At 33.8% G+C, this 25,488-nt stretch overlaps 2 protein-coding genes across 4 annotated transcripts in view; one reads left to right on the forward strand and one right to left on the reverse strand.

Moving 5' to 3' along the window:
- Positions 1-458: 458 nt before the first annotated feature.
- On the forward strand, positions 459-7,416 carry LOC121194283 (RCC1 and BTB domain-containing protein 1-like). Its single transcript, XM_041057068.1, has 11 exons — positions 459-716; positions 1,838-1,988; positions 2,071-2,237; positions 2,872-3,030; positions 3,115-3,222; positions 4,430-4,572; positions 4,673-4,863; positions 5,040-5,166; positions 5,276-5,427; positions 5,537-5,667; positions 6,080-7,416. The coding sequence occupies exons 1-11, from the start codon at positions 591-593 to the stop codon at positions 6,218-6,220; spliced, it is 1,596 nt and encodes a 531-aa protein (XP_040913002.1). The 5' UTR covers positions 459-590; the 3' UTR covers positions 6,221-7,416.
- Positions 7,417-7,476: 60 nt separating this feature from the next.
- The window catches only part of phf11 (PHD finger protein 11), a 46,071-nt gene continuing 28,059 nt past the window's right edge, over positions 7,477-25,488 (reverse strand). The window contains exons 3-17 of one of the 3 annotated variants that reach the window (XM_041057071.1): positions 12,345-12,478; positions 12,149-12,183; positions 11,970-12,040; positions 11,503-11,548; positions 11,336-11,415; positions 11,201-11,223; positions 10,942-11,009; positions 10,749-10,837; positions 10,616-10,623; positions 10,173-10,207; positions 10,011-10,075; positions 9,549-9,705; positions 8,827-9,198; positions 8,668-8,739; positions 7,477-8,567 (exon numbers count right to left, since the gene is read on the reverse strand). In XM_041057071.1, coding sequence (XP_040913005.1) covers positions 8,491-8,567; positions 8,668-8,739; positions 8,827-9,198; positions 9,549-9,705; positions 10,011-10,075; positions 10,173-10,207; positions 10,616-10,623; positions 10,749-10,837; positions 10,942-11,009; positions 11,201-11,223; positions 11,336-11,415; positions 11,503-11,548; positions 11,970-12,040; positions 12,149-12,183; positions 12,345-12,478 — 1,332 coding nt within the window. In that variant the 3' untranslated portion in view covers positions 7,477-8,490. The remainder of the gene's footprint in view (positions 8,568-8,667; positions 8,740-8,826; positions 9,199-9,548; positions 9,706-10,010; positions 10,076-10,172; positions 10,208-10,615; positions 10,624-10,748; positions 10,838-10,941; positions 11,010-11,200; positions 11,224-11,335; positions 11,416-11,502; positions 11,549-11,969; positions 12,041-12,148; positions 12,184-12,344; positions 12,479-25,488) is intronic. The other 2 variants (XM_041057070.1, XM_041057069.1) reach the window with 2 other exon arrangements.

Genomic DNA, 25,488 nt, shown 5'->3' on the forward strand with positions numbered 1-25,488 from the left:
CACTGATCGCTTGGGCCTAATGTTATACCACATGACTCAGCTGCTCTCTAATCTCCTCAGAGAGATCATGCAAGGGTTTAACATCATTCTTACTAACCTGAAAATCATTGTATGTGTGTGGAACCTTTGTTTGTTCCAAAGCAATTAAACATTAAACACCTTTAAAAAGTCAGAATTCTTAGATTTTGCTGTAAATTGCTTTTTATATATATTTATATTTATTTGTTTATTTAACAGAGAGTGCAAAGCTCTCAGCCACACCAGAATTAGCTACCAGCTAATTTTCATCTGTAGTTCCTAGAGATTAAATATGTAGTAAATATGTAATGTGTCAATATGTAGTACTTCTTTTCCCAGATCAGTGTGTTTAAATGTTTTGACTGAATTAATGTTCATATAGGTTGACAGATTTCTGATTCTCCCTGACTGTGTGTATTTTCACATCCACTCACAACAGCAACTGCAGCACTGGCAGCCTTGCCCACCCAGACCCTCCCCCTGCCCCTGTTCCCTGTTCTCTGTCCTGCCTTTGAATTGAGGTTCATCCCTCCACCCCACTGCCCTCGCCACAGATTCACAGCGAGCACATCATGGTGGATGTAACCAAATGGCCCCTTTTCAGCCTGATGGGGCCTCAGGAGCTCGCTGCGATACGGAAAGCATGCGTGTTTGGAACGTCTGCTAATGAGGCCATCTACATCACCAGTGATGAAGAGGTGAGATGAGGTAGAGGAAAGCAGGGTTGCAGTTGTGTTTTAATCATTCAAGGAAAAGTCATTGCTGATCCTTCTGGGTGATGATGTAAGGCTTCCGGGATTGCTCTGAAGAAGTTAACTGCTACGTAGCTGATAGTATGCTTAGCTGTTAACCTACAAATCATGTCTACCTTATATTACTGTCATTTTCTTCAGCATTCTGTGGGTGCTTAGAGTGGTTTTCTACCTTTTAAGCAGCTACTGGTTTCAGTTCATGCCACATTAAGCCAGCAGTAAAACAGGCTTACAATAGGTAATCCACCTCAGGGGACATTTATTCTGCTTTATTATTATCCTGTCAGTGTTACAGTTTTGTGTCACCCCTCTCATTAACCTTGTTTCCAGCACAGGCAGCTGTTTTCAGCAAAAAAAAAAGAAAAAAGCACAAAAGAAAAGCACAGCACCAAAGAGCAGACACACAAAGTTATCAACCAGCTGGTGAACATAGTGGAGCATTTAGCAGCTCCAGAGATAAAAACAGATCTAAAAAGATTTTCATTCAGATGCTGTGTTACAGAGGAAGACAAGCGTATTGAAAAAATATGAACTCATTATGGCACTGAAAAGGTTGTTGGCCGCCAACCATCAAACCTTGGATGTTTATTCTTTAATTTATCATTTTAGTGTAATGAGTTTTAATAATTTCTTAAATTATTTCTGTAAATTATTCTGTAAATCTATTATTATATTTACATAATTTATTCATGTGATTGTTTATTTCATAATTATTTATTAAATATTGAACACTCTGGGGCTCCATAGGTGTTCCATGTTAGTCTTTTAATAAATGTCAAAAATAAACTCTAGTCCAGTGCTCCTGTCCTTGCTTGTCAACTCTGTATTAGTGCTGTTGTGTGCTGCACTAAGTCGTGTGTGAAGGTATGGAGGGCTGATGGCACGAGACCTACACCTGCAGCTCTTATCAGCGCTGCATGCTGGTGTTGATGTTTGTGTGCCTGTATGTGACCTGTTACCTACTCGGCTGACTCTGAATGTCTTTGCTTAGCCCTGCTTATCACTGATCCACATTACATGTTATGTCTTTTGTCCCCCCCCCCACCCCGTCCTCTCACCACACTCAGGTGTATGTGTTTGGGTTAAACTGCAGCAACTGCCTGGGAACAGGGGACAGTCAGAGCACCATTGTACCCAAGAAGCTGGACTTCCTGAGTGGGCGGAAGGTGGTCAGCCTGAGCTACGGCAGTGGACCCCACATCCTGCTGGCCACAGAGGGTAGCTGCACAAAATATGTAATCCTCCTCTTCACAGTAGGATTAAAAAGTGCTGCAGGATGACTAATCTCTTTGTGTTTCAGACGGAGAGCTATTTGCCTGGGGACATAATGGCTACAGTCAACTGGGAAACGGGACAACCAACCAAGGAGTAGCTCCGGTGCTCGTGTCTGCCAACCTGCTCAATAAGAAGGTCACAGAGGTGTCCTGTGGCTCTCACCACTCAATGGCTCTGACTGACTCAGGAGAAGTAAGTGTCTAGGGTAAAACAAATTACTTTCACAGAAAAAAACTGTGCACAGAGCAGAGTGGAAGCCTGTTTAAAACCTTTGTAATGACTCAGCTTTGGTCGAAGGAAGTGCTTTGTCACAGAGACCATAATGGGACCCTAAGTCCAATCACAGCAGGAGTTGATCCCCCTGAGCTGAAAACTTAGTGAACTAAGCTTAGCCATAAGGAATCTATTATGCCTCAAACCACTTCTAGTGAAGGACACTGCACAGCTGATTGACTGTGGTTACAGTTAGAAACATCTTTATGAACTAAATTAACTGGTGTCACATTGTGTAAACACTGCAGCCAACAACTTACTTACTTCTTATCATTAAGTAGTTTGCATACACATTAAGGAATGTTTGTAGCAGTTTAGCTTCCACTAAGGGGACCTAAAAGCTGGAATTTGGAGCAGAGGATACACGTGAGGACATGCAATATTTTCTGTGACTTTATAATCTGTAATATAAAACAGTCTGCTCTCATATTAATAGAAGAAATGGAGGATATTTAACTCTCCATCTTTCAGAAAAATCAAAAGCTATCATGAAACTGGAACTGCTTTCTCTCTCCATCCTTTTAATGTATTGTCTCACCTTCTTGCCTGCCAGGTGTATGCATGGGGCTACAACAACTGTGGTCAGGTGGGCTCAGGCTCCACAGCAAACCAGCCTACACCTCGCAGAGTGTCCAGTTGCCTGCAGAACAAGGTGGCTGTCAGTATCGTCTGTGGTCAGACCTCATCTCTGGCTGTAGTGGACAATGGAGAAGTGAGTGTCTCATTCATAGTGGAAGTATAAAAGGTGTTATCCAGTGCCAAAATAATGACTTATGTTTTCTTCCTGTCTCTGCAGGTGTACGGTTGGGGCTATAATGGGAATGGACAACTTGGACTTGGAAATAATGGGAACCAGCTCACTCCCTGTCGACTTGTGGCTCTGCAGGGTTTATGTGTGCAACAGGTTTGAAATGACACACTCACAAAAACTTAAACTCTCAGTACTCGTGGATTCTAAGGGTGAGATCTGATCTCAGATCGTACAAAATCATATCAATATGCAGTGAAGAATTCAGTACATCCAAATGTATGTTTAAGCTTTTTAAGCATCTAGTATTTCAGTTTGATTCTGCCCTGTTACTTCAGTTGCAACTCTTTCAATATTATTTTTCTCTGAATGGTTATAAGAAGGAAATAATTTGTTAATTTATAATTAATTTAGAATTTAAATTTGTTTATTATTTGAGATACAGCAGTGAAAGATTTCAGAAGATTTAATTTAAATACCAAAATAGTTGTTGCATTAGTTCAGCTCCTGTAACTTCAAATTCATTGATAGATGCATCTGAATATTGTCAACAAACTCTCTTACCACATGTTAAATATTGAAAATAAAGGTGTCATAATGTGGTTTGGTGATGTACTGAAGCCTGCATCTATGTTTTTGTGTATTGAGAAATTGACTGCTAAATTGATTTAACCTTTAACCTGAATTAAGATTTAACCTTAAGTCACACACAAAGGTTTTTATTTGGTGTTTCATCACACCCCTGATGTTCACACAAATTCAGTTTTATGAATACAGTTTTAAGTAACTGCAAAGGCAAGGGTTGTTTCTAGGTCAGCTTGAGTTGCTTACACTGCAAACTCACACCCTTTTCAGTTTCAGAACCTCAAACCTTGACTATAGTTGGCATTTCAGATCACTTTTAAGTTCACTGTATTAGTGTATCGTAAACCAAAGTCTTCCTACTGCTTTTCTTCGCCTTTTTCTGTGCTGTGCTTTTGCTGTAAATCTTTGCATAAAGTGCTCACTCAGTATTGAATCACGGTGAGATTAGTCAAAGTAACCACAGCCTACAGTGACGGGTTTTCTTGTCTAATCAAAAAAAAAAAAAAACAGCTTACGATATGAAACAGAACAAGTATTCATGATAAATCACTCAAATAATCAAAATGATTATTTGACTTCAGTACATCAGTATACACTTATCCATTTATCAACCAGTTAAAAGAGTACTGTAACCTTAAAGTGGACAACTCTGTATTATTGTTTTTATTCAGTGTAAAGCTTTGTTGATGTTAAAAATCTCTTGTGCGTTACATTTGTCATGTTAAAATGGCGGGCCTCACATCTAAAATTTTCTTCTTTTTTTTTTTTTCCTCTCTAGATTGTCTCAGGCTATGCCCATTCCCTGGCACTAACAGATGAGGGGTTGCTCTACGCATGGGGCGCCAACACATATGGACAGCTGGGCACCGGCAACAAGAGCAACCAGCTGAGCCCAGTTCAGATCATGACTGAAAAAGAGAGGTGAGCAAGACCGTGACATCGCCACAGATGAAATGGGTCTTCTCTTCACTGTGTCCCACACTGCCATTGACTGATTTCTCTTTTCTGGGGTCTTTGGCAGAATTGTAGAGATTGCTGCTTGTCACTCCACACATACGTCAGCTGCAAAGACCCAGAGCGGTCAGGTGTACATGTGGGGCCAATGCAGGAGCCAGTCCATAGTGCTGCCTCACCTCACGCACTTTACCTGCACCGACGATGTCTTTGCATGCTTCGCCACCCCCTCAGTTATGTGGAGGCTTCTTTCCATGGGTAAGACAAGAATCTTATATACAATATTGATTCTCTAATTACTACACTGTACGACACAAAGGCTGTATTTTACATTAAAAAATACAAGTGGTTAAAGATCCTTTTACAGTTTTTATTTTTCTCATGGCAGAAGTTGTGTGCGTGGGTGTATGTGTGGGTGTGTTTTCTCACTCCAGAGCATGACGACTTCTTGACCGTGGCTCAGTCTCTGAAGAAAGAGTTTGACAACCCAGAGACAGCTGACCTCAAGTTCTGCGTCGATGGCAAATATATCTATGTCCACAAAGCAGTTCTCAAAATCAGGTCAGGATTTTCATCTCACAGCCGCCCATTTGAGTCATGAAACTGTAAAATATAAATAATTTGCAAATAAATAACATCTGCATCCATCCTGAAACAACATATTATGCAGGTGTGAACACTTCAGATCCATGTTCCAGTCCCACTGGAATGAAGACATGAAGGAAGTGATTGAAATAGACCAGTTCTCTTATCCAGTCTACCGTTCCTTCCTGGAGTTCCTCTACACAGACAACGTGGAGTTGCCTCCTGAGGATGCTATTGGTCAGACCCCCACACACGTGTCACTGCCTATAAATAAATGTTTAATATCCTGACGTTTATCTGTCAGTTGCATCTACTTACAGTGTTACTGTCTGTGCCTCTCTCTCAGGGCTGCTGGATCTGGCAACATCGTATTGTGAGAACCGCCTGAAACGGCTTTGTCAACACATTATCAAGAGGGGAATCACTGTTGAAAACGCTTTCTCCCTGCTGTCAGCAGCGGTGCGTTATGATGCCGAGGTCAGTCTTCAACACCAATCAATAAACTATCATCTGTTTTTATGTAGATAGTGTAGAAAGCTTTACCTTGAAATTTATTTTTATTTTATTTTTTATTTTTTTATTATTTTTAACAGTTTTTGTAAAGTCTCTTATGTAGGTAAGACATACTTTGTAAAATTGAAATAGCTGAAAAAGCCTAAGCTCTTCAGCATGTATTCCAAAATGTATTTGTTCCATATACAGTATATGCATCATCTAGCAAAAAAATTCTAAGCAAGTGATGCTTGGAAGAATCGAGAGAAACTACTACAGGATACAGGAACTTGGGTCATGACTTGAGTTATCAAAAGAATCTCATTAATGCCTTGGAGAACATTTGACCAATGTGAGGAACCCTTTGGTTTTTTGTGCTCTTCCCTTTGTCACTCAGGACCTTGAAGAGTTCTGCTTTAAGTTCTGCGTGAATCACCTGACAGAGGTGACCCAGACTGCTGCTTTCTGGCAGATTGACGGCAACTTGCTCAAAGATTTCATATGTCGAGCCAGTCGCTGTGGAGCCTTCAAAAATTGACCTCAACCCGAGGTCATGATAGCAACAGATGCAAAGGATGCTGTGGAACTCTGGGAGTAAATTCCCAAAGGATGTCATCACACCCATTAGGGGCTGGTTACACAGTGGGTATGTTTGATTATCACCATCACTGTCAAATCTGTTATTTATCTCATTCCAGGCTAGAACCAGTTTGTCCATTAGGAGCTGTATGTACTGAGATTAGACGACAGAGCTGACAGGTAGCAGCATCATTACAGAGTACAGTTATGGTAGATGTTTGCCTCAGTGCCTGACTGCCTATTCATTTGCACATTGTGTAGAGGAGGATAGTATCGCTTCATCAAGCTGTTTCTTATTGACTTGAAAGATTTTTGCCAGTCGCCCAATATCACTTCACTTTTTCTATTTTTCTGTTTAATTGACCAAGTTACTTCCTTAGTGTTTGCACTTGCATTTTTATTATGACTTCGTTCCACTTTAGCTGAGAACCGCATCATAGTTTGGATGTGGTATCTGGATTTGTTGTTTTCAGTTTGAGGTATGAGGCTCTTTGCACTTATAGATGTCAGGATAGAACTTGTAATCTGAAGACTGGACCCTGACATATCAAGGACACAGGCATCGAATGCTTGATAAAGTCTGTTTAGGTCAAACTCCGGTCATTGATTATTAGTCCCAGTGGCTTCCACAGCTGCTGAGGTGTGATCTTTTGTGTAGGTTATAAGTTGACCCAAAGATGGGAACTCAGGTTGCAAGAGGTTCAGAACAAAGTGATCCAGTCTTAAACCGTGGATTCCACTTTACATTTGTCGAATGCACAGGTTGGCAAGTTTTAATTTGTGCAGCTATAGATCCATAACATTTTTAGTTTGTCTGTTTCTGTTGCACAAAATAGTTCACTGGCAGTTAAACCTGCCTGGTTGCCAGCTGTAACAAATGTACACAAGGCATGGGGCCTTGCAGAAGCTTTGGCTGAGTGAGCCTGAAATTAGACTTTTAAGGACACTTTTGCATACGAATGATCTATTGTATGCAATATTTTATGGTTTTAACATTTATAAAGTTGTTCAGTGACATCTGCACTTTTTGAAGAATATGTTTGCTCATTTCTATGTATATTTCTAATTTAAAATCAATAATTATGTTGATTGATGAGTATTTTGAAGTGCCAGTTCCATTGTTTTGACCTCTGCAAGCAAATGAATAAAAAGACTCTGATCCGCTTGTATTTTCTGTAAGCAGAGGTTTTTCAGTTTAAAAAAAAAAACATAATGCAGTTAACCAAATTGGAAAAAATACAATAAGATTTTCATGTACCATGATAATATTAGCAAGAGTATAAGTTTGACAGGTGATTAACACAATGGAACAGCCAAGATCTAAACAATCTTCAAAAATACACAATGCAGCATTCACAATTTGTAAAGCAAGTCCGCCACCACAGGGTGTTTTGTTTCACCATGTATCGAGCTAAATTATCTCCAGGATACCACCACCACAGTATGCTTTTAACAGCAGTCAATGTCAGACAATGTCAGTTATTATAACAGAAGATATGTAACAACTTGATAAAGAAAATCTTAAGAACAAGAAACATAAACCAACATTATTTCAGCTTCAAATTAGCATTTATCAGTTTTAATCTATAACAGTTAAAAAAGTAAACCAAACGAAGAAGACTAAACACAAATCCTTCTAATAATGTAATTAAAACTGACTTTTGTATTCTACAGGATGCAGATATTTGCCTGCAAATACTCAACCACTGTAACTGCAACATTATTTTAGCTTGTCTGTTCTTTGTTTACTAGTTCAATACAAACATATTTTTAAAAAATCTGAAGTATATTCTAATTTAGTTTATAAACCTGGATATGGAACATTTTCAAGACAAATCTTCTTTCCAGTTCTTCATGTGCAGTATAGGTTTTGGAATCAGATATTCCAGTCTTATTTCATATATATTTTTTATATGTTTTCTAAGTGGAAGTGAAACACGAGCTGGAATTTAACAACACTGAAAAATTCATTATTTTAAATCTTTAAGTGCTTTTGAATTATTAGTGCCAAATATTGGTACAGTTTAATATTTCCATATCCAGCCGTTTCCACCATCTTAGATACTGAGACAGTCAACAGAAATATATAGTTTGTATAAAAATTTTAAAATACCAATATGAATGATATGAAATACAAAACAACAGTGAGAATCATAGAAAAAAAATAAGAGAAAGCTTAAACCTGTGTAAACCTTGATGTCCATGTTCTTACAGTCGCTACTGATGGACTCATCTCCTCAGTGCTGAGATGACCTCCGTCATAGCTGCTGCTGCCTTTTTCAGCTCCATTTGTTTCCGTTGTAATTCTGTAAATACAATAAATTGTCATTTATAAATTATACCTAGAATTATACAAAAATACCGACCCACATTGCCATCCATAGAGCTACACTGAGTCTACTTCACCGTTCTGCTGCTTGGCCACGAGGTCTGCCAGCTTCCCAGAAGCTGCCATCACCGTTAGTGCAAAATCATAATCTGTGGAAAGAAGAGAGAGACAACATGAAGAGACAACATGAATAAGTGTGAAACAGGACCTTGTGAGTATCTTGAATCATCTCTTACCCTCCTGGCTGGCCTGGTCTGACTGAATTCTGTGGGAGATATCATTCATGTCATTAATGAAATCATTAAAGATGGCCTGTGTACATCCTGCCGCGTTGCAGCTTCTCCAGAAACTAGAGGAGTCGATGCTGAGCTCTGGGTCGGAGGGAGGGGCCACAGGAGAGGAGGAGGAGGAGGAGATGAGGGACACAGCGGTGGTTTCAGGTGGAGATGCAGAAATGGCCAAGCTGATGCACGGAGGTGAGTCAGTAACTCTGTGGGGTTTGTTGTGGTCAGGACCAGGAGGGATCCCAGCGGAGCTCTGCTGTGGGACAGAGGGTCCAGTGGTGTGTTGATCAGGACGGTGGACAGGATTCTGCTCAGGAACCGACCCTAAGAGAAGAGACCGCTCCGTATGTTACCACAGCTCCCATAACAATAATTTGATGTTTAAGTAATTTTCAAACTATTTGAACAGCACTGTCCTCTGCTCACTAGACAAGTAGATTAATAAAGATATGTTATAATTTATGTGTGCACTTTCACACAACAATGCATGATGTAGGGCCTAATGCTTTTGCAGTTTTTTTTTTTTTTTTTTTTTTTTTTTAAGTATACCAGCAGTATCGCTCGCTTAAATTGAATTTGTATCTGCTTTTCAAAGCCCCTGAAACACTTAATGAAGTTAATGTTATCATCTGCATTTGTAAATAACAGTAAGACACTGTAAGAGTAAAATTTACCCTCATCTTCTCTCCTGTCCTCCTCCGCCTTAACCAAAATCACTTTGGGAGATTGAGTTGATATCTTCTGAGGTGAGGGTGCAGAACTTGTCTCTGAACGTGACTGAGCCTCCGTGGAGATCTTCACAGGAAGCAGCAGACTCTCTGACTCAGCAACCTAAGAGGAAGTAAGCATATCTCATGTCACAAATACTGTTCTGCCAGTGGTGATGATATACCATATATCCATCACATATAAAAAAGTGTGTAGATTCTGTGATTAAATGTCCTTTGCGGACAGACTAATTAAAATCAGCTTTGATTTGAGTAAATATCAGATAGAAAGACTAAATCTTCCCCTGCACTAAAAGAAATGATTAAAAGTGCTCAAATTTAGAGCATAAGCAGAAGATGAGAATGTTAGCTGGTAAGAAAAAACACACATTTGACAATAATGATGCCCTTTGTACAGCAACAACTCACCAGATCTATTTGTGTTTCATCTTCATCTCTATTTCTACAGCTGCTCCTGTCCTCTTGTTGCCTTGCTAAAAGTGAGACAGCACAAGTTTGCACTACATTTGCACACAGTATCACGTCTTAGCTACACACTCTATATGAACAGAATCTGCTGTGACTGTTTACCTGAGGCCGACTCTGTCTGACGCTCGTTGTCTTTTCTGTGAGGGCAGAACATCTGATTTGTCAGTTATTCACTAGCTTTTTCAGCTATATTGTTTATAGGTTTTGTTTATAAAATGCCAATCAATAAATAAATAGATAATTGAAAAATACCCATAGCACGTTCTGAAAGCCTGCTTGTTTTGTCCACATCAGAGTTCAAATCCCAAAGACATTCAATTTACAATTAGAATAATTAAAATAATAATAATAATAATAATAATAATAATAATAATAATAATAATAATAATAAAAACAAAAACAAAATACTGACATTTAAAAAGCTGAAATAGGCAAAGAATTTATGTTTGTTCTTGATTAAATAACTTTGCTGATTAATTTTTGGTCAACCAAAAAACATTTTATCAAATAAATACTTTCAAAGAATCACAGAGAATTGATCTTACCTGGTGAGCTGAGGCACATTGAAGAAGTGGAGAAGAATTAATGATACAGAAGATGGATATCAGATTATTAAACATCTTCAGTCTCTAATGATGATATTAGTCAGGAATAATTCATATCTAAGATGAGACTTACTGGCTGTTCTGGAGCAGAGTTTCCACTCTCTTCTAAACCTGACTCTACAAGAGGGTATATTTCCATGTCAGGGTTAGGTTCGTTGTCATCTGTAGAAGAAAGGGATTCATATAAATCAGGATGTTAAGTGGCTCATGTAAGAGTGCTAGACCGACATAGGTTACATTCTGTCACTTAATTTAAGAGGGTTAACCTGAATTTGAAGAATCATCGGATATTCTCGACACCATGACTTTACGCTTAGAGGGGCTCTCCTTCTGTCTGTGACAAAGGAGACAGATCAGTTATCTTAACAATTGTAACTGTTAGATTTGTTAAACTATTTCTGAAAAGCAAAAAGTGGTGAAATAAAAGCACGGATGTAATTGTCAGTGAAAGAATGGCATGCTACACATTCACACAGAAGTCTCAAAACATCGCAGGAAAAAGTTGGCAAATCATCATACACTTACTTTTCACTGAAACTCAACCGTCTCTGCATCAAACACAAAAGCAGAATGTTTAAAAATCACTTAATCATTCTGAAGAGAAATTAAGTAGTATTTTTTTAAAAAGCTTTATTAAGTGACTATGGATAATATATGAACCTTGGAAGTCTGATGCGTCGCACTGCTGGATGAGTTTGTGTCACTGTGGTAAAAAGACGGTCCAGCCTCCATAGAATTGTCTGTCAAGGAGAAAGACGTTTAATCATGGCCCTGAGAGGTGAAACGCCTTAAAACAGAAGGCACGAAATTCTCTGAGCAGGACTTACCATTGGCGTCTCTCTGATATGATGAAGGAGCATGTTTGTCACATGCCTGGTTGTCACAATGTGATCACATGTTGATGTTAAGAGCAGATCAGAAATATTCAGTAATGTAATGTGCAAAATGTGAACACACTTACATAATAATGCTATTAGACAAACTTTCCAGGCTGATACTTCCTTCTGTCTTCTCACAGGTGAGGCAAAATACCTCAGGAAAATTAATATGGATATCAGTGCTTGCTAAAAAGAGTTTGGGGTGAGACTAAAAGAGTTAAATGATCATTCACTTCCTGAAATAAATACAGAAAATACAGACAATTACATCTATACTGATAAGTCTCATGAAAAGATCAAAACAAATAACTAACTGATGCTTTGTTGAGAACTACAGTGCTCTGCTGTTTTAGGAAATTACTGATCTTTTTCTTTCTTTTTTAGTTCCATGTAGCAGATAGTTCCATCAATCAAACCTGAGATGATCCAGCTGTTTTGGAACTTTTGGAGGAGTTGAGCCTGTTTACAGAACCATCGTTTCTCCTTTCTAGTCCAGAAAAAGCAAAATCCAACACATATCTCATACATCGAAAAGAAAAAAAACATGGTTGCAGGGAGACAAAAAAGAAGTGCAAAAATTCAGACGCCCACTTACTTTGTTGTTGTTGATAGTGTTTGGAGCAGTACAGCCTGATAGATAAAGACACATAAAGGTAGTTTCATGAAAATAATCAGTTGTTGCTGTGAATTTATTTTCAACAGCAATAAAACATGAATGTTTCTTCCAAGAAAACAAACACACAACTGCAGTGCAAGCCTTTTTTGAACACAGGACTGCAGCCTAGACTGACCCATAATTCCCGTTTTCTGGATCTTCAATAGTCTGAGCTCCCTCTTGAACAGCACAGGGGTAGTGGTAGGACTTCTTGCAGCGTTGGACTTCACACCCAGCTGTGGCACCTTTTCTCTTACATCTGTAACAAGTCTAATGCAAACAAATGAGTAACAACTAAAAAAAAATATCAAGCAAAATAGGGGTGCACCGATCCACATTTTTTCACTTACAATCTGATCCTGATACCTGAATTTGGATATCTGCAGATTCAGAAACTATTTCGATACCAGAGCGCTGTTTGTTTTATTATTATTATTATTATTATTATCATTATTGTTGCTTTTATATGATGCTGTAAAAAATCTTCTCTACAGGCAAGTATGATATGTACGAATGTATGCATGTATGTCCCACAAGGCAACTTGAGGTAAGTATAAGGTGAGCAAAAAAGGATATCCTGTTAGCTGTCAATGTTTATTAAATTCAGGTAAAAAATGTAGAAAAGATGTGCATGCTGTATGTACAACCTGTGCGAAACAAAGAATGGTGGCGTTTTTCAAAAATGCTGAAAAAAAGTCAAAAAATTTTTTGAACTCAAAATGTCATAAAAAACGTCATAGTATAGTAAGGCGTCAAAATCGGACAAAAAAAGTCAAAAAAATTTTTGACCTCAAAATGTCATAAAAAACGTCATAGTATAGTATGCCGTTTTTTTCGGGCAAAAAAAGTTTAAAATTTTTTTGACTTCAAAATGTCATAAAAAACGTCATAGTATAGTATGCCGTTTTTTTGGGGCAAAAAAAGTCAAAATTTTTTTCGACCTCAAAATGTCATAAAAAACGTCATAGTATAGTATGCCGTTTTTTGGGGGCAAAAAAAAGTCAAAAATTTTTTCGACCTCAAAATGTCATAAAAAACGTCATAGTATAGTAAGAGGTCAAAATGGGCAAAAAAAAGTCAAAAAAATTTTTGACCTCAAAATGTCATAAAAAACGTCATAGTATAGTATGGCGTTTTTTTCGGGCAAAAAAAGTCAAAATTTTTTTGGACCTCAAAATGTCATAAAAAACGTCATAGTATAGTAAGGCGTCAAAATCGGACAAAAAAAGTCAAAAATTTTTTTGACCTCAAAATGTCATAAAAAACGTCATAGTATAGTATGCCGTTTTTTTGGGCCAAAAAAAAGTCAAAAATTTTTTCGACCTCAAAATGTCATAAAAAACGTCATAGTATAGTAATACGTCAAAATGGGCAAAAAAAAGTCAAAAAAATTTTTGACCTCAAAATGTCATAAAAAACGTCATAGTATAGTATGGCGTTTTTTTCGGGCAAAAAAAGTCAAAATTTTTTTGGACCTCAAAATGTCATAAAAAACGTCATAGTATAGTAAGGCGTTTTTTTCAGGCAAAAAAAGTCAAAAAATTTTTTTAACCTCAAAATGTCATAAAAAACGTTATAGTATAGTATGCCGTTTTTTTCAGGCAAAAAAAGTCAAAAAATTTTTCGACCTCAAAATGTCATAAAAAACGTCATAGTATAGTATGGCGTTTTTTTCGGGCAAAAAAAGTCAAAAAATTTTTTGACCTCAAAATGTCATAAAAAACGTCATAGTATAGTATGGCGTTTTTTTCGGGCAAAAAAAGTCAAAATTTGTTTTGACCTCAAAATGTCATAAAAAACGTCATAGTATAGTAAGGTGTTTTTTTCGGGCAAAAAAAGTCAAAATTTTTTTCGACCTCAAAATGTCATAAAAAACGTCATAGTATAGTAAGGCGTCAAAATCGGACAAAAAAAGTCAAAAAATTTTTTGACCTCAAAATGTCATAAAAAACGTCATAGTATAGTAAGGCGTCAAAATCGGACAAAAAAAGTCAAAATTTTTTTTGACCTCAAAATGTCATAAAAAACGTCATAGTATAGTAAGGCGTTTTTTTCAGGCAAAAAAAGTCAAAATATTTTTTGACCTCAAAATGTCATAAAAAACGTCATAGTATAGTAAGGCGTTTTTTTCAGGCAAAAAAAGTCAAAATTTTTTTCGACCTCAAAATGTCATAAAAAACGTCATAGTATAGTATGACGTTTTTTTCGGGCAAAAAAAGTCAAAATTTTTTTCGACCTCAAAATGTCATAAAAAATGTCATAGTATAGTAAGGCGTCAAAATCGGACAAAAAAAGTCAAAAATTTTTTTCGACCTCAAAATGTCATAAAAAACGTCATAGTATAGTAAGGCGTTTTTTTCAGGCAAAAAAAGTCAAAACTTTTTTCGACCTCAAAATGTCATAAAAAACGTCATAGTATAGTAAGGCGTTTTTTTCAGGCAAAAAAAGTCAAAATTTTTTTCGACCTCAAAATGTCATAAAAAACGTCATAGTATAGTAAGGTGTTTTTTTCAGGCAAAAAAAGTCAAAATTTTTTTGGACCTCAAAATGTCATAAAAAACGTCATAGTATAGTAAGGCATCAAAATCGGACAAAAAAAGTCAAAATTTTTTTGACCTCAAAATGTCATAAAAAACGTCATAGTATAGTATGGCGTTTTTTTCTGGCAAAAAAAGTCAAAAATTTTTTTGACCTCAAAATGTCATAAAAAACGTCATAGTATAGTATGGCGTTTTTTTCGGGCAAAAAAAGTCAAAAAAATTTTTGACCTCAAAATGTCATAAAAAACGTCATAGTATAGTATGGCGTTTTTTTCGGGCAAAAAAAGTCAAAAAATTTTTTGACCTCAAAATGTCATAAAAAACGTCATAGTATAGTATGGCGTCAAAATCGGACAAAAAAAGTCAAAAAATTTTTTGACCTCAAAATGTCATAAAAAACGTCATAGTATAGTAAGGCGTCAAAATCGGACAAAAAAAGTCAAAATTTTTTTCGACCTCAAAATGTCATAAAAAACGTCATAGTATAGTATGGCGTTTTTTTCGGGCAAAAAAAGTCAAAATTTTTTTCGACCTCAAAATGTCATAAAAAACGTCATAGTATAGTAAGGCGTTTTTTTCAGGCAAAAAAAGTCAAAATTTTTTTTGACCTCAAAATGTCATAAAAAACGTCATAGTATAGTATGGCGTTTTTTTCGGGCAAAAAAAGTCAAAATTTTTTTCGACCTCAAAATGTCATAAAAAATGTCATAGTATAGTAAGGCGTCAAAATCGGACAAAAAAAGTCAAAAAATTTTTTCGACCTCAAAATGTCATAAAAAACGTCATAGTATAGTAAGGCGTTTTTTTCAGGCAAAAAAAGTCAAAACTTTTTTTGACCTCAAAATGTCATAAAAAACTTCATAGTATAGTAAGGCGTTTTTTTCAGGCAAAAAAAGTCAAAATTTTTTTCGACCTCAAAATGTCATAAAAAACGTCATAGTATAGTAAGGTGTTTTTTTCAGGCAAAAAAAGTCAAAATTTTTTTGGACCTCAAAATGTCATAAAAAACGTCATAGTATAGTAAGGCATCAAAATCGGACAAAAAAAGTCAAAATTTTTTTGGACCTCAAAATGTCATAAAAAACGTCATAGTATAGTAAGGCGTCAAAATCGTACAAAAAAAGTCAAAATTTTTTCGACCTCAAAATGTCATAAAAAAACGTCATAGTATAGTAAGGCGTCAAAATCGGACAAAAAAAGTCAAAAATTTTTTTGACCTCAAAATGTCATAAAAAATGTCATAGTATAGTAAGGCGTTTTTTTCGGGCAAAAAAAGTCAAAATTTTTTTCGACCTCAAAATGTCATAAAAAACGTCATAGTATAGTAAGGTGTTTTTTTCAGGCAAAAAAAGTCAAAAATTTTTTTGACCTCAAAATGTCATAAAAAACGTCATAGTATAGTAAGGCGTCAAAATCCGACAAAAAAAGTCAAAATTTTTTTGGACCTCAAAATGTCATAAAAAACGTCATAGTATAGTAAGGCGTCAAAATCGGACAAAAAAAGTCAAAATTTTTTTGGACCTCAAAATGTCATAAAAAACGTCATAGTATAGTAAGGCGTCAAAATCGTACAAAAAAAGTCAAAAAATTTTTTGACCTCAAAATGTCATAAAAAACGTCATAGTATAGTAAGGCGTCAAAATCGGACAAAAAAAGTCAAAATTTTTTTGGACCTCAAAATGTCATAAAAAACGTCATAGTATAGTAAGGCGTTTTTTTCAGGCAAAAAAAGTCAAAATTTTTTTGGACCTCAAAATGTCATAAAAAATGTCATAGTATAGTATGGCGTTTTTTTCGGGCAAAAAAAGTCAAAAATTTTTTTGACCTCAAAATGTCATAAAAAACGTCATAGTATAGTAAGGCGTCAAAATCGGACAAAAAAAGTCAAAATTTTTTTGGACCTCAAAATGTCATAAAAAACGTCATAGTATAGTATGGCGTTTTTTTTTGGGCAAAAAAAGTCAAAACATTTTTTGACCTCAAAATGTCATAAAAAACGTCATAGTATAGTATGGCGTTTTTTTCTGGCAAAAAAAGTCAAAAATTTTTTTGACCTCAAAATGTCATAAAAAACGTCATAGTATAGTATGGCGTTTTTTTCGGGCAAAAAAAGTCAAAAAAATTTTTGACCTCAAAATGTCATAAAAAACGTCATAGTATAGTATGGTGTCAAAATCGGACAAAAAAAGTCAAAAAAATTTTTGACCTCAAAATGTCATAAAAAACGTCATAGTATAGTAAGGCGTCAAAATCGGACAAAAAAAGTCAAAATTTTTTTCGACCTCAAAATGTCATAAAAAACGTCATAGTATAGTATGGCGTTTTTTTCGGGCAAAAAAAGTCAAAATTTTTTTCGACCTCAAAATGTCATAAAAAACGTCATAGTATAGTAAGGCGTTTTTTTCAGGCAAAAAAAGTCAAAATTTTTTTTGACCTCAAAATGTCATAAAAAACGTCATAGTATAGTATGGCGTTTTTTTCGGGCAAAAAAAGTCAAAATTTTTTTCGACCTCAAAATGTCATAAAAAATGTCATAGTATAGTAAGGCGTCAAAATCGGACAAAAAAAGTCAAAAAATTTTTTCGACCTCAAAATGTCATAAAAAACGTCATAGTATAGTAAGGCGTTTTTTTCAGGCAAAAAAAGTCAAAACTTTTTTTGACCTCAAAATGTCATAAAAAACGTCATAGTATAGTAAGGCGTTTTTTTCAGGCAAAAAAAGTCAAAATTTTTTTCGACCTCAAAATGTCATAAAAAACGTCATAGTATAGTAAGGTGTTTTTTTCAGGCAAAAAAAGTCAAAATTTTTTTGGACCTCAAAATGTCATAAAAAACGTCATAGTATAGTAAGGCATCAAAATCGGACAAAAAAAGTCAAAATTTTTTTGGACCTCAAAATGTCATAAAAAACGTCATAGTATAGTAAGGCGTCAAAATCGGACAAAAAAAGTCAAAATTTTTTTGGACCTCAAAATGTCATAAAAAACGTCATAGTATAGTAAGGCGTCAAAATCGTAAAAAAAAAGGCAAAAAATTTTTTGACCTCAAAATGTCATAAAAAACGTCATAGTATAGTAAGGCGTCAAAATCGGACAAAAAAAGTCAAAATTTTTTTGGACCTCAAAATGTCATAAAAAACGTCATAGTATAGTAAGGCGTTTTTTTCAGGCAAAAAAAGTCAAAATTTTTTTGGACCTCAAAATGTCATAAAAAATGTCATAGTATAGTATGGCGTTTTTTTCGGGCAAAAAAAGTCAAAAATTTTTTTGACCTCAAAATGTCATAAAAAACGTCATAGTATAGTAAGGCGTCAAAATCGGACAAAAAAAGTCAAAATTTTTTTGGACCTCAAAATGTCATAAAAAATGTCATAGTATAGTATGGCGTTTTTTTTTGGGCAAAAAAAGTCAAAAAATTTTTTGACCTCAAAATGTCATAAAAAACGTCATAGTATAGTATGGCGTTTTTTTCTGGCAAAAAAAGTCAAAAATTTTTTTGACCTCAAAATGTCATAAAAAACGTCATAGTATAGTATGGCGTTTTTTTCGGGCAAAAAAAGTCAAAAAAATTTTTGACCTCAAAATGTCATAAAAAACGTCATAGTATAGTATGGCGTTTTTTTCGGGCAAAAAAAGTCAAAAAATTTTTTGACCTCAAAATGTCATAAAAAACGTCATAGTATAGTATGGTGTCAAAATCGGACAAAAAAAGTCAAAAAAATTTTTGACCTCAAAATGTCATAAAAAACGTCATAGTATAGTAAGGCGTCAAAATCGGACAAAAAAAGTCAAAATTTTTTTCGACCTCAAAATGTCATAAAAAACGTCATAGTATAGTATGGCGTTTTTTTCGGGCAAAAAAAGTCAAAATTTTTTTCGACCTCAAAATGTCATAAAAAACGTCATAGTATAGTAAGGCGTTTTTTTCAGGCAAAAAAAGTCAAAATTTTTTTTGACCTCAAAATGTCATAAAAAACGTCATAGTATAGTATGGCGTTTTTTTCGGGCAAAAAAAGTCAAAATTTTTTTCGACCTCAAAATGTCATAAAAAATGTCATAGTATAGTAAGGCATCAAAATCGGACAAAAAAAGTCAAAAAATTTTTTCGACCTCAAAATGTCATAAAAAACGTCATAGTATAGTAAGGCGTTTTTTTCAGGCAAAAAAAGTCAAAACTTTTTTTGACCTCAAAATGTCATAAAAAACGTCATAGTATAGTAAGGCGTTTTTTTCAGGCAAAAAAAGTCAAAATTTTTTTGGACCTCAAAATGTCATAAAAAACGTCATAGTATAGTAAGGCATCAAAATCGGACAAAAAAAGTCAAAATTTTTTTGGACCTCAAAATGTCATAAAAAACGTCATAGTATAGTAAGGCGTCAAAATCCGACAAAAAAAGTCAAAATTTTTTTGGACCTCAAAATGTCATAAAAAACGTCATAGTATAGTAAGGCGTCAAAATCGGACAAAAAAAGTCAAAATTTTTTTGGACCTCAAAATGTCATAAAAAACGTCATAGTATAGTAAGGCGTCAAAATCGTACAAAAAAAGTCAAAAAATTTTTTGACCTCAAAATGTCATAAAAAACGTCATAGTATAGTAAGGCGTCAAAATCGGACAAAAAAAGTCAAAATTTTTTTGGACCTCAAAATGTCATAAAAAACGTCATAGTATAGTAAGGCGTTTTTTTCAGGCAAAAAAAGTCAAAATTTTTTTGGACCTCAAAATGTCATAAAAAATGTCATAGTATAGTATGGCGTTTTTTTCGGGCAAAAAAAGTCAAAAATTTTTTTGACCTCAAAATGTCATAAAAAACGTCATAGTATAGTAAGGCGTCAAAATCGGACAAAAAAAGTCAAAATTTTTTTGGACCTCAAAATGTCATAAAAAATGTCATAGTATAGTATGGCGTTTTTTTTGGGCAAAAAAAGTCAAAAAATTTTTTGACCTCAAAATGTCATAAAAAACGTCATAGTATAGTATGGCGTTTTTTTCTGGCAAAAAAAGTCAAAAATTTTTTTGACCTCAAAATGTCATAAAAAACGTCATAGTATAGTATGGCGTTTTTTTCGGGCAAAAAAAGTCAAAAAAATTTTTGACCTCAAAATGTCATAAAAAACGTCATAGTATAGTATGGCGTTTTTTTCGGGCAAAAAAAGTCAAAAAATTTTTTGACCTCAAAATGTCATAAAAAACGTCATAGTATAGTATGGTGTCAAAATCGGACAAAAAAAGTCAAAAAAATTTTTGACCTCAAAATGTCATAAAAAACGTCATAGTATAGTAAGGCGTTTTTTTCAGGCAAAAAAAGTCAAAATTTTTTTCGACCTCAAAATGTCATAAAAAACGTCATAGTATAGTAAGGTGTTTTTTTCAGGCAAAAAAAGTCAAAATTTTTTTGGACCTCAAAATGTCATAAAAAACGTCATAGTATAGTAAGGCATCAAAATCGGACAAAAAAAGTCAAAATTTTTTTGGACCTCAAAATGTCATAAAAAACGTCATAGTATAGTAAGGCGTCAAAATCCGACAAAAAAAGTCAAAATTTTTTTGGACCTCAAAATGTCATAAAAAACGTCATAGTATAGTAAGGCGTCAAAATCGGACAAAAAAAGTCAAAATTTTTTTGGACCTCAAAATGTCATAAAAAACGTCATAGTATAGTAAGGCGTCAAAATCGTACAAAAAAAGTCAAAAAATTTTTTGACCTCAAAATGTCATAAAAAACGTCATAGTATAGTAAGGCGTCAAAATCGGACAAAAAAAGTCAAAATTTTTTTGGACCTCAAAATGTCATAAAAAACGTCATAGTATAGTAAGGCGTTTTTTTCAGGCAAAAAAAGTCAAAATTTTTTTGGACCTCAAAATGTCATAAAAAATGTCATAGTATAGTATGGCGTTTTTTTCGGGCAAAAAAAGTCAAAAATTTTTTTGACCTCAAAATGTCATAAAAAACGTCATAGTATAGTATGGCGTTTTTTTCGGGCAAAAAAAGTCAAAAAAATTTTTGACCTCAAAATGTCATAAAAAACGTCATAGTATAGTATGGCGTTTTTTTCGGGCAAAAAAAGTCAAAAAAATTTTTGACCTCAAAATGTCATAAAAAACGTCATAGTATAGTATGGCGTCAAAATCGGACAAAAAAAGTCAAAAAATTTTTTGACCTCAAAATGTCATAAAAAACGTCATAGTATAGTAAGGCGTCAAAATCGGACAAAAAAAGTCAAAATTTTTTTCGACCTCAAAATGTCATAAAAAACGTCATAGTATAGTATGGCGTTTTTTTCGGGCAAAAAAAGTCAAAATTTTTTTCGACCTCAAAATGTCATAAAAAACGTCATAGTATAGTAAGGCGTTTTTTTCAGGCAAAAAAAGTCAAAATTTTTTTTGACCTCAAAATGTCATAAAAAACGTCATAGTATAGTATGGCGTTTTTTTCGGGCAAAAAAAGTCAAAATTTTTTTCGACCTCAAAATGTCATAAAAAATGTCATAGTATAGTAAGGCGTCAAAATCGGACAAAAAAAGTCAAAAAATTTTTTCGACCTCAAAATGTCATAAAAAACGTCACAGTATAGTAAGGCGTTTTTTTCAGGCAAAAAAAGTCAAAACTTTTTTTGACCTCAAAATGTCATAAAAAACTTCATAGTATAGTAAGGCGTTTTTTTCAGGCAAAAAAAGTCAAAATTTTTTTCGACCTCAAAATGTCATAAAAAACGTCATAGTATAGTAAGGTGTTTTTTTCAGGCAAAAAAAGTCAAAATTTTTTTGGACCTCAAAATGTCATAAAAAACGTCATAGTATAGTAAGGCATCAAAATCGGACAAAAAAAGTCAAAATTTTTTTGGACCTCAAAATGTCATAAAAAACGTCATAGTATAGTAAGGCGTCAAAATCGGACAAAAAAAGTCAAAATTTTTTTGGACCTCAAAATGTCATAAAAAATGTCATAGTATAGTATGGCGTTTTTTTTGGGCAAAAAAAGTCAAAAATTTTTTTGACCTCAAAATGTCATAAAAAACGTCATAGTATAGTATGGCGTTTTTTTCGGGCAAAAAAAGTCAAAATTTTTTTCGACCTCAAAATGTCATAAAAAACGTCATAGTATAGTAAGGCGTTTTTTTCAGGCAAAAAAAGTCAAAAATTTTTTTGACCTCAAAATGTCATAAAAAACGTCATAGTATAGTATGGCGTTTTTTTCGGGCAAAAAAAGTCAAAATTTTTTTCGACCTCAAAATGTCATAAAAAATGTCATAGTATAGTAAGGCGTCAAAATCGGGCAAAAAAAGTCAAAATTTTTTTCGACCTCAAAATGTCATAAAAAACGTCATAGTATAGTATGGCGTTTTTTTCGGGCAAAAAAAGTCAAAAAAATTTTTGACCTCAAAATGTCATAAAAAACGTCATAGTATAGTATGGCGTTTTTTTCGGGCAAAAAAAGTCAAAAAATTTTTTGACCTCAAAATGTCATAAAAAACGTCATAGTATAGTATGGTGTCAAAATCGGACAAAAAAAGTCAAAAAAATTTTTGACCTCAAAATGTCATAAAAAACGTCATAGTATAGTAAGGCGTCAAAATCGGACAAAAAAAGTCAAAATTTTTTTCGACCTCAAAATGTCATAAAAAACGTCATAGTATAGTATGGCGTTTTTTTCGGGCAAAAAAAGTCAAAATTTTTTTCGACCTCAAAATGTCATAAAAAACGTCATAGTATAGTAAGGCGTTTTTTTCAGGCAAAAAAAGTCAAAATTTTTTTTGACCTCAAAATGTCATAAAAAACGTCATAGTATAGTATGGCGTTTTTTTCGGGCAAAAAAAGTCAAAATTTTTTTCGACCTCAAAATGTCATAAAAAATGTCATAGTATAGTAAGGCGTCAAAATCGGACAAAAAAAGTCAAAAAATTTTTTCGACCTCAAAATGTCATAAAAAACGTCATAGTATAGTAAGGCGTTTTTTTCAGGCAAAAAAAGTCAAAACTTTTTTTGACCTCAAAATGTCATAAAAAACGTCATAGTATAGTAAGGCGTTTTTTTCAGGCAAAAAAAGTCAAAATTTTTTTCGACCTCAAAATGTCATAAAAAACGTCATAGTATAGTAAGGTGTTTTTTTCAGGCAAAAAAAGTCAAAATTTTTTTGGACCTCAAAATGTCATAAAAAACGTCATAGTATAGTAAGGCATCAAAATCGGACAAAAAAAGTCAAAATTTTTTTGGACCTCAAAATGTCATAAAAAACGTCATAGTATAGTAAGGCGTCAAAATCCGACAAAAAAAGTCAAAATTTTTTTGGACCTCAAAATGTCATAAAAAACGTCATAGTATAGTAAGGCGTCAAAATCGGACAAAAAAAGTCAAAATTTTTTTGGACCTCAAAATGTCATAAAAAACGTCATAGTATAGTAAGGCGTCAAAATCGTACAAAAAAAGTCAAAAAATTTTTTGACCTCAAAATGTCATAAAAAACGTCATAGTATAGTAAGGCGTCAAAATCGGACAAAAAAAGTCAAAATTTTTTTGGACCTCAAAATGTCATAAAAAACGTCATAGTATAGTAAGGCGTTTTTTTCAGGCAAAAAAAGTCAAAATTTTTTTGGACCTCAAAATGTCATAAAAAATGTCATAGTATAGTATGGCGTTTTTTTCGGGCAAAAAAAGTCAAAAATTTTTTTGACCTCAAAATGTCATAAAAAACGTCATAGTATAGTATGGCGTTTTTTTCGGGCAAAAAAAGTCAAAAAAAATTTTGACCTCAAAATGTCATAAAAAACGTCATAGTATAGTATGGCGTTTTTTTCGGGCAAAAAAAGTCAAAAAAATTTTTGACCTCAAAATGTCATAAAAAACGTCATAGTATAGTATGGCGTCAAAATCGGACAAAAAAAGTCAAAAAATTTTTTGACCTCAAAATGTCATAAAAAACGTCATAGTATAGTAAGGCGTCAAAATCGGACAAAAAAAGTCAAAATTTTTTTCGACCTCAAAATGTCATAAAAAACGTCATAGTATAGTATGGCGTTTTTTTCGGGCAAAAAAAGTCAAAATTTTTTTCGACCTCAAAATGTCATAAAAAACGTCATAGTATAGTAAGGCGTTTTTTTCAGGCAAAAAAAGTCAAAATTTTTTTTGACCTCAAAATGTCATAAAAAACGTCATAGTATAGTATGGCGTTTTTTTCGGGCAAAAAAAGTCAAAATTTTTTTCGACCTCAAAATGTCATAAAAAATGTCATAGTATAGTAAGGCGTCAAAATCGGACAAAAAAAGTCAAAAAATTTTTTCGACCACAAAATGTCATAAAAAACGTCACAGTATAGTAAGGCGTTTTTTTCAGGCAAAAAAAGTCAAAACTTTTTTTGACCTCAAAATGTCATAAAAAACTTCATAGTATAGTAAGGCGTTTTTTTCAGGCAAAAAAAGTCAAAATTTTTTTCGACCTCAAAATGTCATAAAAAACGTCATAGTATAGTAAGGTGTTTTTTTCAGGCAAAAAAAGTCAAAATTTTTTTGGACCTCAAAATGTCATAAAAAACGTCATAGTATAGTAAGGCATCAAAATCGGACAAAAAAAGTCAAAATTTTTTTGGACCTCAAAATGTCATAAAAAACGTCATAGTATAGTAAGGCGTCAAAATCGTACAAAAAAAGTCAAAATTTTTTCGACCTCAAAATGTCATAAAAAAACGTCATAGTATAGTAAGGCGTCAAAATCGGACAAAAAAAGTCAAAAATTTTTTTGACCTCAAAATGTCATAAAAAACGTCATAGTATAGTAAGGCGTCAAAATCGGACAAAAAAAGTCAAAAAATTTTTTGACCTCAAAATGTCATAAAAAACGTCATAGTATAGTAAGGCGTTTTTTTCAGGCAAAAAAAGTCAAATTTTTTTTCGACCTCAAAATGTCATAAAAAACGTCATAGTATAGTATGGCATTTATTTCGGGCAAAAAAAGTCAAAATTTTTTTCGACCTCAAAATGTCATAAAAAACGTCATAGTATAGTAAGGTGTTTTTTTCAGGCAAAAAAAGTCAAAAATTTTTTTGACCTCAAAATGTCATAAAAAACGTCATAGTATAGTAAGGCGTCAAAATCCGACAAAAAAAGTCAAAATTTTTTTGGACCTCAAAATGTCATAAAAAACGTCATAGTATAGTAAGGCGTCAAAATCGGACAAAAAAAGTCAAAATTTTTTTGGACCTCAAAATGTCATAAAAAACGTCATAGTATAGTAAGGCGTCAAAATCGTACAAAAAAAGTCAAAAAATTTTTTGACCTCAAAATGTCATAAAAAACGTCATAGTATAGTAAGGCGTCAAAATCGGACAAAAAAAGTCAAAATTTTTTTGGACCTCAAAATGTCATAAAAAATGTCATAGTATAGTATGGCGTTTTTTTTGGGCAAAAAAAGTCAAAAATTTTTTTGACCTCAAAATGTCATAAAAAACGTCATAGTATAGTATGGCGTTTTTTTCTGGCAAAAAAAGTCAAAAATTTTTTTGACCTCAAAATGTCATAAAAAACGTCATAGTATAGTATGGCGTTTTTTTCGGGCAAAAAAAGTCAAAAAAATTTTTGACCTCAAAATGTCATAAAAAACGTCATAGTATAGTATGGCGTTTTTTTCGGGCAAAAAAAGTCAAAAAATTTTTTGACCTCAAAATGTCATAAAAAACGTCATAGTATAGTATGGTGTCAAAATCGGACAAAAAAAGTCAAAAAAATTTTTGACCTCAAAATGTCATAAA

Source organism: Toxotes jaculatrix, chromosome 15, assembly GCF_017976425.1.
Source record: "Toxotes jaculatrix isolate fToxJac2 chromosome 15, fToxJac2.pri, whole genome shotgun sequence".
Lineage (NCBI taxonomy): Eukaryota > Metazoa > Chordata > Actinopteri > Toxotidae > Toxotes > Toxotes jaculatrix.

Coding starts and splice junctions, on each gene's coding strand:
- LOC121194283 (XM_041057068.1), top strand. CDS start 591: ATGGTGGATGTAACCAAATGGCCCCTTTTCAGCCTGATGGGGCCTCAG. Junction 4,573..4,672: donor ATCATGACTGAAAAAGAGAG/GTGAGCAAGACC, acceptor GGTCTTTGGCAG/AATTGTAGAGATTGCTGCTT. Junction 5,428..5,536: donor GCCTCCTGAGGATGCTATTG/GTCAGACCCCCA, acceptor CCTCTCTCTCAG/GGCTGCTGGATCTGGCAACA.